The sequence below is a fragment of the Arvicanthis niloticus genome, chromosome 3 (genome assembly GCF_011762505.2).
Source record: "Arvicanthis niloticus isolate mArvNil1 chromosome 3, mArvNil1.pat.X, whole genome shotgun sequence".
NCBI lineage: Eukaryota > Metazoa > Chordata > Mammalia > Rodentia > Muridae > Arvicanthis > Arvicanthis niloticus.
The window spans coordinates 94,551,993-94,566,451 of record NC_047660.1 but is presented as its reverse complement, the minus strand read 5'-3'; the positions used below and the strand labels follow the sequence as shown (position 1 = coordinate 94,566,451).

The following is a 14,459-nucleotide window of genomic DNA, read 5'->3' as shown; positions in this document are numbered from 1 at the left end:
GCTTGTTTTCAATCAGCCGCCATCTTGCAGACTAGACAATGCCTGTGGCCACGAGGAGTGGCAGTGTATTTTTGCCACTGCTCAGCTCAGGGCATCTGCTCAGGCGACCAGAGACTCTGGCCCTGCCACCCACAAGATGCCAGCATGGGAGATGGCTCTGCCAATCTTCCACACTGTCTCCACAAGGCTGGGCTAAGCCCAGACCATCCAGCCATCCACAGTGCCCAGTATGAATGAGACTTTAATGATTAAAGATTAATCAAAGGCTTTATGTTTGATAATGCTCAACTAACCAGATGCCCACACAATTTGAGGTGTTTCCCAATTAACTAAACTAGATATAAGTTGTTACCAAGGACTCCTCTCAGTACATGCATGGTCATCCATGGCACCTACAACTCTGCTTCCCTAGCTCCTCCTCTTCCTCCCTTTACTCCTTTTTTCCCTCTTCTTACTCCTCCCACCTTAGCTCCTCCCAACTTTCAGGAATATCCCGCTACAGGAACATGGCAGATGTTTCATTTTGGAACTACCAATTCCATATGAAGAACATGTTCTAGAATGTGACCCCAGCTTAGTCCTCCCCTTCTATTGATGCATTAACAAGGAAACAGAAGCCCTCAGCTAGGATGTTGACAATGTCAGGCTTCAAGAAGTCTCCCACTCATCACTGGGAAAAACCAGAGACAGAAGAATCCTCTATAATGTCAGGAACCAAGAAACCAAGAGGGGAGGTCCAGTACTGTTAAAAAGGCGCTGAGTCATGTTTCATTCAGAGGAAAATTTGATGTTGGGACCTGTTGCTTGTCATGAAAGTATTCCTAGCTACTTCAAGGGCATAAATTGCTATTTCCCCAGTGGTAATTGTAAATGGGAGGCTCCATAACACAATCACAAACTATTTGCTAAGAACTCATTTCAACCCAAACACAGTAGCTATCCTTCCCCATAAGAACTGATGATACCTCTAAAGGAGGAGGGTGACCACAAGAACAAGAAAGTATGTACTTGGATCCCGGGCAAGTCACTAGTACACTGTCTACCACAACTCTGATCTAAGTGATTTCAGACTTTTATCATATCATGAACCAGTTGACATTTTATCAGTCATGCTATCCACCCCCCTCTGCTTCCCTAAAAGCCCCATCACATACCCTCCCAAAGCCACCTTATGATCTAGAATTAGCCAATGAATTTTAATGAGTATTTAAAATTCTTTTCAAAGAGTGGGAGTCAGTGCATTAGATGATAGATCATGTAATAATTAAGCATTAAAAGAGCTCAAAAGAATATTCTTTTTTTGCCAGCACATATCTTTAGGTCAAGCAGGTCTATAAAAATCAGCAGATCATTTGCACTCCTTTAAGACAGACAAAAAAATGATGTTGAATGCAATTAGATGCTCTTACCAATTTCCCACCACTAAAGCTCTACATCTTGCTCCAACGAGGCAAAATTTTGAGCTTCTGGCATTTTGAGCTGCAAATTGCCCATGTGGGGTATGGTATTGCCTTAAAGAACTCAAAGCTCATGCTGTTATCCAAGTCATCTTCTAATTAGAAACAATGAACCTGAGGTACAGTTACCAGAAAAGGGAGAGAGCTCTAGCCTTGTCTGTGCAAAGCATCGAGGAGCTAGCCAAACTATTCTTCCTGTATTACTTCATCTCTTCCTGGCTTCTGCAGAGTTTTGAATTATTTGTTTATGCTGAGGATCATGCTTAGGGTTTAAAGCTGTCCTATCCCCCAATATTCTCATGCAAATCTTGCTTACTGTTGTCTACTCAGGAATTTTTTAAGAGTTCATGTATGGTTAGCTTCAACTTCTTTAATGTTTTAAAAGAGGGAGACTCAATGGAAGTTTGAAATAGTACAAGAATTTATAAGAAAAGCATTTTCTGAAAAAAAAATCTAAGAACTCCCTCATTCTGGGTAAGATTGAATTTCAGAATACTGCAATTAAAAATACCATTTCTTTATATAGGCTATCATATGTAAGCTGTTAAGTCTGACTCTTAAAATAAATATATACATCTTCTAGATCCCCCAAGGTCACACCATAGAAAGAGTGCATTAAAATGGAAAATAAAGTTAAGATCATGATCCTTCAATAGAAAGCAAGGTTATGGTCTCCCATCACCCTGAAGAGCCAACCAGGGATAGAGCACATGACTCCCGTTCATACCCCACAGCAGTTTCCACAATGTTTTTCCTAATCTTCTTGCTGGTATAAGATCACATCAAACACTGCCCTACCCCACTGTTCAATGTAGCATGGGAACCCTTCCTATTAGAATAATCTCCCTTCCTTCTGCAGGGATGATTAGCTTGTGTGTGGTCACGGGCATGGGTTCCTGTTGGGTGGAGTTGTGAATCCTATGACTCCGGAGAGCCTAAACATGGAATTTTGACTGAGTTCACTTCATGCAGTGCCTGGCAACACTGCTCATGCCCAGGGGGCTACAGCCGCAGGGTGAGACTCTTGGTTTGTCAGCTAGCTTGGTTGAATCAGCAGTCTCCATGGCTGAAATGCAGAGAAGTCCTCCAGGGGAGATTAGACATGACTCAGTAGTTGAGACCTTCTCCATGGTTCCCCATGGCAGGCCCCCAAATCATGAGAAATTCCATGGTTTTATAAGCTTTAGTTTCATGGCAGATGGTAGATGAATCTGCATTGACCCCACCCCCACCCCCTGTAAAACTCAGGGCATACCTGAGTTAAATAGGGAGGGAGAAGGGTCTAAGAAAGAATGCTTAATTGGCTACATCCTCTGGCCTTTAAGTATCTCATCAATATGGAAATCTCTCAAGGCCCTGAGACCTTTAATCATGCCCTCTACCTGTGGAGCGGCTGGTAGGGGCATTCATTGCCCTATGTAACAGAATGGAGCAGATCAATGGCATGTCAGGAGTCTGGGGTCTGGGGGCGTGGCTGCATACCTGCCATTGTTCCATTAGGGTCCAGAGTTTGAGGCCCATGCCCAAACAGGAACCAAGCTACTTTTTCAGGGTCCCATATCCTTCTTCCCTCCATTCTTGCTGAGGCCCAAATATCACCTGCTTAGAAAGGTGTTTCCCAATTGCCCAATCTAAGGTAATGTCCCTATTCCCTTCATCCTTTAATTCCAATCTTCCTTGAATAAGGGAGTAAGGCCCAGTAGAAGGAAACAAGGCCTAATGCTGGCTATGGTCCTGGTCTCTTTCCCTGTATATGGGCTTCTAGATTGATGCAGGATATGTTTACTTGAACTTTTACATCCATGAGATAGTGTTGGAGTCTTGGAGTTGAGGAGGAATAACCCTCTGGTTCCCAAAGGGAGACCAATTAATTTTCTCTCCAGGATTGATACTACCACCATTAATGCCCCTACTGAGAAATTTGGGATTGGAAAGAAGTGTAAAGATGATTGTATTTTGATTGTTGGTTTACTGAGGAAGAAACCTAGTAAGTTTTACAATATTTTCTCTACATTTCAGAGGCTAGAGTCTCAGGCAGTGCAGGTGATATGAAATAGTCTCTGTTCATGTGTCACCCATGTTTTACTCCAGTTTTCGACCCCCCTTTTTAAATAAGCATTTTCTCTTAAAAATATATGTGTGGTGATGTGATCTCAGAGGCCAGAAGTTGTCAGATGCATCTGGAGTTCTAGGTGGTGGTGAGCTAGCTGCCTAGTGTGGGTAAGAATGGAACTTAGGTCCCTGGCAAGATCAAGTAGCACTCTTAACCACTGAGCTATCTTTCTAGTGCCCTCGTCCCTTCAGATTTTGATTCCAAGGCAGACTCAATTGTAACTTGGACCAGTTGACATATGAGTAATTGAGGTAAATCAGAACTTCCCTGACCACTGGTCTCACACTCAACGTCCACCACTTAAGATTCATCTTTTGGGTTTTGTTGAAATGTCCTGCTCTAAGGTAATAAGCAATCATCCATTAGTCTGAAGATGTATTTAAAATCTGTACTCCCAAGGAAAATGAACATAATTTCATTAACACCAGTTCTTTTAAATGGTGAAGAAGAAAGGGGGTGGGCACTTCAACCCATTAGTCAGCTGAAAGTGCTGAAGCCTTATAAACTGTGTGACAATTTTTGAGTGGGTGCCTATCCACTTCAGTAATCGTGTCTGCTATTCAGCTCCAGAGTTGTACATACTCTAGACACAAGTGCCATTAATTAAATGACATGCTTAGCAGACTCTTGGAGCCATTAATTATCAAAGGTAGCCTCTTCCATGCTTGGCTCTAAATGCCATTATAACAGAAGAACATGAGTTAGCTCTAAAGAATGAGCTGGAAGAAGGTCACCATCAAAAAGCAACATGGGAAGAATCTGTCGCAGAAAGTAAATGACAAAGTATGGATACCTTTTAGCTTCTTCTTTGCCCATTTGCAGGGTCTGAGAGTTCTTCCCATTGTAGGGAATTTCTCAAAATTAGTTTATCTCCTGCAAGATGCAAGTGAATAGAAAGTAATCCTTTCATTTTGACTGGGTTGCAGAAAAGTGTTATATCAGCAGAAGATTTGGAGACAAATAAAATCTGTTCTCTATATGCCCAAAGGAAAGAATGGTTCTTTTAGGGCATGCCACAGACACAGGGAAGTGGATAGAAACACAGCAAGCACCCAACAAAGCCTTGGTACCTATCTATAGTATGTAACAGGAAGTATCCAAGCTGGAATGCAAGTTCCCCAGCCTGTTCTGCTTCGTAATCCCACTACCAACCTCAAAGCAGATGCCATTTAATTTGCAGAAGAGACAACCCAGACATACCCCAGTATATAACTCAGAGCTCCAAGCTTTCAGATTGTTTTTCTTGAGTGTTTTCAATTCTTAAGAGTTTGATTCTCAGAGTCTGTGGTCACTGTAAAAGTAGAGGTGGGTGAGCCGCATCCTTGCTTGGCCCTGTGTTATACAGGGCAGCATTCTAGGGTTGCATTCTATTTTCATTAATGCTGCAGCCTGGGAAATACACCCTGTTGAATAGGAAGTTAATTAGCCCCTGGACATCTCAGGAAGTGCTGTTATTAATCAGCATGTGAAACATGCTACAGAGAAGTAATCTGGAGTCTGCCAGCATACTTGGAAGTTGCCCTACTCTCTAGATTTCACACTCATGCTGCTGGGTATCTGGTAGTGAACCTGACCTAACTCCTTCCTATCTCTCGAAGGAAATGAAATATAATTGCATTGTCTCAGAGATACTAATCAAAGAGGCTCCCTGATCCTTGCCATCTCTCCATCAGCTTTTCCTTCACCCACCTACTTTAGCACATTGCCACCAGTGGCTTTTGTAGTATAAGTTTTCAAGGCCATTTTATTAAGAAAAAGCTGAAGAAGAGAGGTCAGGAGGCCCTGCCCTTAGAAAATTGCTCACTATACTTTGTTGTGAGCAGAATGCAGTTCTGTAGCTGCTCTGCCTGCCCCACTAGCCTGCTGGGAACTAAGACTTTTAAAAGAAGATTGTTAAATAGGTTTTGTGTGAGCCTCTCCAGGTTGTGTCATTGCTAAATGTGGTATCCTAATTCTAAAATCAGTTCTAGGCCTGGGGAGATAGCTCAGGCAGTATTTGCCATGCAAGCATGCAGACCTTAGTTTGGATCTAACACACATAAAAATCTAGGTGTTATAGCATACTCTGATAATTTCAGCACAGGGAGGCAGAGATGGGGAAAAATGGGTAGGAGACACCTGAATGGCTCACAAGACAGCCTGAATTAAGGGACTGCTAAGATCACACACACACACACACACACACACACACACACACACACAGAGAGAGAGAGAGAGAGAGAGAGAGAGCGAGACACAGAGAGCGACACCGCGAGGATAACAATCCATTTTTTGTCTTAGCCCTATTATAAAAGCCAAATAGACTATATCATTAATACCCATAGGCAAGGGTCACTACCTGCAAAGACAGCAGTGGCCCCTGTTGTGTGAATGAGGAAAACTCTCTTTGTAAATCCTGTCTTGAATGGCTGAGCCACACTATGAACACATAGAATGGAAGCACAAGGAGATAGGTGAGGACCTTGTCACCATCAAGTCTACTGCTTCCCATCCACAGTTTCTACATTCTCCAGATCAAGATCAGTCAGAAGAGGCCCCGTTCAGGAATGATTGCACCTCCCCAGGTGATTCTAACGGGCAAGAAAGTGAGGAACTACTACTGTTAAGACAGGAAAGGCCAGCCAGGCTCTGCAGTCTAAGCCTCCCTTTACACACTAGCAAGGTATTTTGCCTGTGGGCAGCTCCCACCCAGGCACAGCTCCAGGAAAGAGACATAGTAATGTCATCTCAGCTTCACTGTAGAAGAGGACTTCCTCTGGACTGAGCATAAGAGGGGTTGGAGTAGGAAAAATACAAAACCCTTCTGGATACACCCAGTAAAACGATGCTGCTTTCAATGTCCTCAGAGGGCATGGAGAAAGGGTTTCTGGAGCTTAATGAGTGCACCATTAGGATGTAGAACATCTCCTAAAGGCCTGTGTGCTGGAGGCTTGGTGCCTAAACTTGGCATTATATAGAGGTGATGGACCTTAAACAGTAAGGTCCTCTGAGCTCTCTTTAGTCAGGAGATTCTGGTCTTTTTGTTCTTCTTTTTTGCTTTCAGTTCACTATGTACCATGAGCCAAAGCAACAGGCCCAACTGATCACAGACAGACACTCCAAAACTTCGAGCCCAAATAAACCTTTCAGCTTTCTACATTTCTTATCTTAGGATCCCATCATGTAAAGTGATAGAAAATAGGGCAACATGATGAGCGTTTCACATTCAGAAAGTCAGTGGGGTTCAGTTTATACTCAAAGGTGGCACCTATGATGTTACCTGTGCCCACTGAATCATACTACAGAGCACAGGGAAATGACAAAGGCCTTCCTGTGGGCTTCAGGGAAAGATGGATGCAAAGGTTTTCTATAGTCTTTCCTGGAAAACTTTGATGCTGGTCTTCTTTGGGGCATTTTAATTTCTCATCCAGATTCAAAGCTCCCCTTTTCCAAATGTCTCTCCTACTATGCAGAGCAATGGAAAAAATTCCTTTTATGACTCTGAAGAATGTGCCCCTGACAGTGCAATGCTGTCCCGAGTCAATTCTCAGAGATATTCTTGAGGAAGGGGACAGTTAACACACACACACACACACACACACACACACACATTAAGAACCTAGATGTAGTTGAAAATTGAAGCATGCATGGCTGCTGAGCTCCCTGATTGTAGAAGCTCATGTAACCAGGCGTGCTCACCTGAGTCCTCATGATCAGTGTACTGGCCTCTCTCTGTATAAAGTATTTTCCAAGTGGGCTGGAAGCATGTCAGGGATTGAACCATTCACTTCCTTACCATCTCCTGGGAGCCCTGTTTACTTGTCAGTAAATTCTTTCATTGACATCTCTGGGTAAAATTAAAAGCTCTACTGTCAGTGGTAGCTGTGACATGGAAGGAAACTGAACACCTGAAGATGACTATGCTGTGTTAGGTCCATTAAAACATGGCTGGATGGGCATGCCACCAGATGCACTCTGCATTGTAGAGGCACAACTTTCACGGGATACTATGTGCTGAGTCTTTAGTGACTACAAGGATGGAAGAAATCAGGGTCATGCAAACAAGAGAGACAGACCTGCCATGAAGGAATATCTCAACACCCCAGGCACATTTGTGGGTGCCATATGTAGGCTCTGCCACTCATAACCAGTGTGCTCACCTCACTCCCCTCCACAGGTGCACAACAAAACTTTGGATACATCTCTCCTCAAATCCTACAAGCCTACCTAGTGTTTTGGGCCTGAAAGGTAGACTCTGCTTCCCATGATGCTCCAGAACAGCTATGGGAATGAAACTACCATAGATAGAGCATTGAGAAGCCAGATGGATATGTAGGTGCTAAAGCTGTGTGAAGGATGAGTTATAGAAGCAGAGAGTGGGCCGACAGAGGGTCCTGTGTAGAAAGAGATAGAGCAAAGTCACGTTAGAGAGCTGGACTGAGAAGGGCAGGCAGTGGAAGTAACATGGGCTACAATGTCCAAAAATAAAACTGATAGACACTTCTTGGACATAAATCTGCCATAGACAGTCAAGGCAGAAGAAGAGAGAGGGCACATTCATTTTCAGGCCAGCACAGGTGCCTCTGACTCAAAGTCAATAATGGTTCAAGGATGAAGTCTGTGATGGATGTTTAGAAGATGACCCATATCTCCAAACAAGGCAAGAAGTGCTAGGAACAGCAGCAAATGGTCCCAGGGTCATGTGAGAATAGAACAGAACCCATCTCTGGAGGCAACGTTGACTGGTTCAAATACCCCGTTCTCCCACCTTCTCTATGGTACAGCTCTTTGCTCAGAGGAAAGAACTCTGGTCCAGGAGTGACTCTGCCTCTATATCATGATCCCAAAGGGACTGCATATTATTACAAAGACCTGTGCCACCCTGTGCTCTCTGACTTTATACCAACTTGCAGGAAATGGGCTTCTAGACTTATAAAAAAATCTTCATATGCCAAAGGCCAATGTTTATATCCTCATCAAGGTGAGTTTGAATGGCTCTACAGTCAAGACAGCCTTAAATAGAGCCCTGAAATAGACAGAGAGGCTAGATCTTCATATCCCAGTATCCCAGGTCTGCATCTTCTGTGCTGAACTCAAACCCACAAATGGCAAAACAGACATAGAAAGCAAATCAGTTCTCCTCTGGGATTTCCTAAAAACACTGAGGAAGCAGTTAGAGCCATAAGTCAGAAGCTGTGAGCACTTCCTGCTCTTCTACAGGACCTGAGTTCAGTTCCCAGCACCCACATAAGGTACTCAAAACTGCCTGCAACTCCAAATCCCCAGTATCCTGTGCCATCTTCTGGCCTCTTCAGCCACTTGCACACACATGCAACATACAGTTGTGTAGACACATTCATGTACATAAATGAAAAGATTTGAGAATAGAAACACTAGAGAAGTCTGTGATTTATGACAGGTTTCTCAAAACCTTCTCATTTATCACATGCATAGTAGTTGCTCAATTCTCCTAGCACCTTTTCCCCAGTCTTCCCCAGATTTTATGAGATACAACTCAGAAAGTCTGCCCATCTCTCCCTCTGCTCCCAGCTACCAGATGCTTAGCAGTTGCTAGTCACACTGATTTTACGGAGGCCAATTATTGAGGTTTAGATGGGTTAAGGCTGTAACAAAGAAGGCAGGTACATAGGTGTGAAATATATTTCCATGGTCACCTGGACTTAGATCTAAACCACCACACTATATCATAAAGAGATCTTCCTATTTTCTTGCTAGATAAGATATGATAAAGAGAAGTCTAATCATCTTAGTAGAAATGTTTAAGGTCTGGAACATGCCCTTAGTATATCTGGTTCATTATGCTTCCAGTATGTAAAGCTGATTCTGCCAGCCATAGAGTGCTTTAATGAGTCCCCAGATCCAGGTGCCAATGTCTTCAGTCTCAGCCAAAGCTTGTTTTGAAATAGATTCCTGGCCCTCTCCATAGACCTGCTGAATCAAAATATGGGGGACAGAGTCCAGAAATCTGTGTTCTTAAGCTCAGCAGAGAGTTTAGACAACAGTAGTGTTTGGCATGTTCTTCTTATATAGCACATACAAGTCTGAATTGGTTTGCTGTATACATAAGCTTTGAATTGCTGATGTGGAATCTTAAGAACCCTTACAGCTGACCTTTTGTGATGTGGGTAATGGGCAAAAGACAAAGAAAGTACAAGAACCCAGAGAATAAGTGTAGGCATCAAAAGGTCGGGAACCATTTATTGCATATAGCTTGCCCACACCTCAATATCATCTCCCATAAAATGTTAATGGCAATCCAACAGATTAACAGTAAACAAACGTACATTTTGTTTATTGCTATGCCTTAGAAGAAATGCTACTGGTTCTAACTAAACATTTGTTTTTATGTTTTGTCATTTCCAGGCATAAGAGTAACTCAAACAATTCCCAAGGCACAAGAAAATGGACCTCATTCTTTTGGACTCTGCGACATTGGAAATGAAGCTAACCACCCTTTACTGCACCCCATGATCCCGCAGCCTTGTGCAAAAAATTTTATTGCATCATGATGATAGATAGGCTAGCTTCCCAAACAACAGCATCGACAGCCTGCCATCGTTTCTCAGTTATGTTCTTAGAATAGTTACATCTCCAAACTGTCCCTTAGCCTGGATGAAAATAAAGTGGTTGCTAAAATATTTATCTGATGTTCTGGATAACTTAAACATTGATAGTTTGGGGGCCCCAAACAGCATAAATGAGGAAGTTGCTTTCTGGGAGCTAGTGTGTTTCCTGTGAGCCAAAGATTGGTTATTGTTGGGCAGGAAAGATAAACAGCACAGGAACCTTTCCTTGGACAAATTTTCCTGCCATTTATGTAGAAAAGTGAAATCGAAGGAGTTCAAGATGGCCAGGGTATCTATGAGAAAGAAGGGAGCACAAGGTGCTGCTCAAATAGCTGCATTGGTTTGTGGTTTTGATAATTTCCCTCTATCTATCTATCTATCTATCTATCTATCTATCTACCTACCTACCTATTTAGTGTCTATGTGTGTGAGAGAGTGTGTGTGTACATGCACATACATATGCACATCTATGCATGTGCATGCCTATTTGCCTTGGTACACTTCTGGAGGTCAGAGAACAACTTTAAGGAGTTAGCTCTTCCACTATGTGTGTGCTGAGAAAGAAATTTTGGTAGTCAGGACTGACAGCTAGTACTTTTACTTGCTTAACCTTTTTGCCAGCTCTCTACTATTTTTTCTTTTAAGACAGAATCATCCTGGCACCTGGGGCTCACTGATTATGTTAGACAGGACAGCCGGCAAAACCCAGGGATCCACTTGTCTCTAGGTCTCCAAGTGCTTGAATTATAGGCACAGATTATCATGCCCCACTTTTTACATGGGATCAACCTCAGATCTTTGTGCTGATGTGTCAGGCACTGATGGAGCTATTTCTCAGCCCCACCTGCAGTAGTGGGATCCAAGGGAAAGGAACAGAACAAGCTCTCAGTAACTATCTAGAAATTGTACTCTTCTCTATCTCGCTACATTCTTTAAGGAAGGAGTTACAGCAAAGGCTCTTTGCTCTGAAGTGTCATAAAGGGGGGTTAGAGTTTACACAAAAGAATGGTAACATGGAAACAAATGTCTGAAAACCATGGTTTTCTTTTTGACACAAATCCTCTTTGAGAACCTCCTTTAGCTTATTGGCCACTCCCAACCTGCACCATCACTGACATGTGGTGCTTTAGTGTCCTGTGACTACAGAACATAGGTGGCTTACACCTACCAATTTTTCTCTCACACAATTTAAGACAACCTCTAACCCTTACTCTGGCTGTAGGAAAAGTCTTGCTCCATGCCAGTCTCCTGCTGCTGCTGGGGCTGCTGCTGCGCCTTGAGCATTGCCAGTCTTCCTCTCACATTTTTTTCTCCTCTCTCCCTGCATGTGTCTGGCTTAGAACATGGCTTTTGGATTTACATCCATGCGGCTCTTCTAGTGCCATCATAAGAATACCTTAGCTTACTTTCATCTACAAAGTCCCCATAAGGGTACATTCACTGGTTTCAATAATTTGAAAGGGACTTACCTTCTAAAGCCCATTATTCAACCTACTACTTAGGGTGTTTGGTGCTGGACTGCCTCTGCTTTTGTATAACAGACTGGGTATGACTCAATGTGCCTTGTTTAAAATCTTGTTCTATGTCTTCGCCAAAGCACTGAGCACCCATTGACCATGACTAACAGTGCCTCTTGAGTGGGAAGCCCTTCAGTCCTCAAGCCTGGACTAATAGTTCCTCTCTGAGCTGGAAGTTAGAAGCTTTGTGATCTGGATTGAAAGTGCTCAGTGGATACAGTGCCAGTAAAAGAGAGGGAATGGAGAAGATGCCAGAAATCCACCAGCTGTGGGTTTGCTGGTTGGTCAGTCAAACAAAAGCCTTAAAAACAACTTTTCCCCCACCATGGAGCACAAGTGCCTCCCTCTTTGGCTTTTATATCAAAAGGACCTGAAAGCTTGCTCCTTGCCTCCGCAGTTAATTCCCCTCTACACCCACTGCCTCTGAAGCACTGGTGAATAAGCTTTGAGTCACACGGAACAATTAGCTGAGTCATTCTGCAAGTCATAGTTTGTTTTTCTATGTTGTCTGTGCTACCAAAACCCTGCAAAGTTCTTACTTCGCCTCTGCGTTTTCCAAGAGTGTCCGCACCTCAGTCTTTGCCCAGCTCTGGAACTATTGTGAAACTTTATTTTTATCCTCCACCCCACCCCCAAATCCATACATTGAAGCAGTGTGATAGGATTAGGCTGAGGCAGGACCTTTGGGGAGTGATTATATCATGAAGGCATAGTCTCTTACAGAGTACACGCATAGGGCTGCCTTCTCCTGTCCTACTTTATGAGCACAGTGTCATCTATGATCCAAAAGTGTGACTTCATTGTACATACAATCTTTGATCACCTGGATCTTAGACTCTCTGCCTTCAGAACTATGAGAAAGGAACATGTGTTGTTTAGAAGCTTCTTCATCGGTTGTGCTTTGTTCCCAGTAGTGCCAACAGACTATAAACTACAAAGATAAGAGAACTGAAAAGGTCAAGCACAAATGTAGATTCCACACTAGGCATTTAGGAGATGATCTGGAATCAGCTCTTGTCCATCACGTCCTTCCTTCCTCCTTGTCTGTATGATCATACGATAAACACTGCTTTCAGAACATCCTCATGGCAGGCGTTTGTCTAGAAATTGTCAAAACATTAGTGCAAACAAGCTTCACAAAAGACAACCAATCATTTTCCTTTCTCTCTAGTTTACAGTGTAATCGGCATCTACCATGTATGCCAAACTATGAGGTGCATTGCTTACAGCAGTAAGCAAACCCATCCATAAGAACGTAATATTCTCTTTTTGTAGATAAGGAAGCTGAGACTTGAACACTTTGTGGCTTGCTTTAATAACATGATAAGAATGCATGGTCCTCCTGAGAAGCTACCCTCTTTCCCCTAAGCTAAGCCGTTTCTCAAAATGGGGGAAGAGAGGACACTGTATGTGTCCCACAGGAGAGTTCTTTACTTTTCTCCATTGGCTAGGCTCAGTAAGCATACCTAGGTTCTTAGTTTGAAGTTAACTTAGTTTGGGATTACTAAGACTCAGTATATCTTTCTTGTGAGAATCTTCTGAGAACTATCAGGATTTTCCTGGACTGCTCCCCAATTTTCCTCCAGACTTCTAATATTATGCTAGTATTCAAAGAACTCCAAGCTTCTTTATGGTTTTCCTTCCTGCCTCCTTTGTCCCTTTCTCCTTCTCTTTTCTTATTTTCTTCTCTTTGCCAAAAAAAGCTAGATCACAAAAACAATTTTGTGGGCTAGAGATGCATCACGAATGCCGTGATTCTCAAACTTCAGCTTCAGTCTGCATCATCAAGAGTGCTTGTCAGGACAGAGGTTGGAATTGGAAGGATGACTCAGCTGGTAAAGTATTAGAGTTTGAGTCCCAGAATCCACATTAAAAAGCCAGACATGTTAGTACCCATTTATAATGCATATACTGAGGAGCTACAGAAACAGGTTCATCAACTAGTAAGTCCTGGGTCCCAGTGAAAGACCCTGTTTTACAAAACAAAGTGGATCTTGAGATGGCTAATCTTGGTTGTGAACTTGACAAAACTGGGAAGAGGAAATCACAATTTAAGACTTGCTTCCATCAGAATGGCTTGTGGGGATTTTCTTGACTTTGAATGGATATAGAAAGGCCCAGACCACTGTAGACAATACCATGCCTAGGTAAGTGATCCTGGGCTATCTAGAACAGTGGCTGCACACAAGCCTCAGAGCAAGCCACTAAACAGTATTTCTCCATTTTCTTTCTTCAATTTCTACTTCTTGCCATCAGTTCCTGCCTTGGCTTCTCTCAATGATAGATCATGACCTGGAAGTATAAGATGAAATAAACCCTTTCCTCTCCAAGAGGCTTTGGATTAGTGTTTAATCACAGCAACAGAAAGGAAAGGAATACAGATGGCAACAAATCAGAACACCAGGTATTGACCCTGTTAAACAAGCAAACAAAGACCTGATAGTAAGCCATTCCCTTTAGCTTTCCAAGAACAATTCCAGGCCAGAGACGGCATCCTTTTTATGCTGGGTCTAGTAGGTCAGAACCCATATTTTGAAAACCACCAGTGTGAATAGATTCCTGTCCCACCAAAACCAAGTCAGATCTTCTCAGTGCAGATGCATTTAACATACTTTTGTCTGGAAGCAATGAGCTGCAAGTTAAATCCAATCAGACCACTGGAGCATCTCCAGCAGGATTTTAGAGTTATTTAACAGCACAGAAGTCTTCTTCTCTGGGCTAATTAAGTGATTAGTTCAGATCAATAGAAGATAAACAAGGACAGGAAAGTGGAACAGCTATAGCTCATGACTAGCTTTAAAAAATT

At 42.8% G+C, this 14,459-nt stretch overlaps 1 protein-coding gene and 1 long non-coding RNA gene across 7 annotated transcripts in view; one reads left to right on the top strand and one right to left on the bottom strand.

The window, feature by feature from the left end:
* Positions 1-10,208, top strand: part of Fhit (fragile histidine triad diadenosine triphosphatase) — a 1,459,653-nt gene extending 1,449,445 nt beyond the window's left edge. For all 6 annotated transcript variants that reach the window (XM_076931538.1, XM_034498048.2, XM_076931540.1 and 3 more), the window contains one exon: positions 9,934-10,208. In XM_076931538.1, coding sequence (XP_076787653.1) covers positions 9,934-9,939 — 6 coding nt within the window. In that variant the 3' untranslated portion in view covers positions 9,940-10,208. The remainder of the gene's footprint in view (positions 1-9,933) is intronic.
* LOC117705413 (uncharacterized) overlaps positions 1-14,459 on the bottom strand; it is a 102,941-nt gene that overhangs the window by 16,528 nt on the left and 71,954 nt on the right. The window lies entirely within an intron of this gene.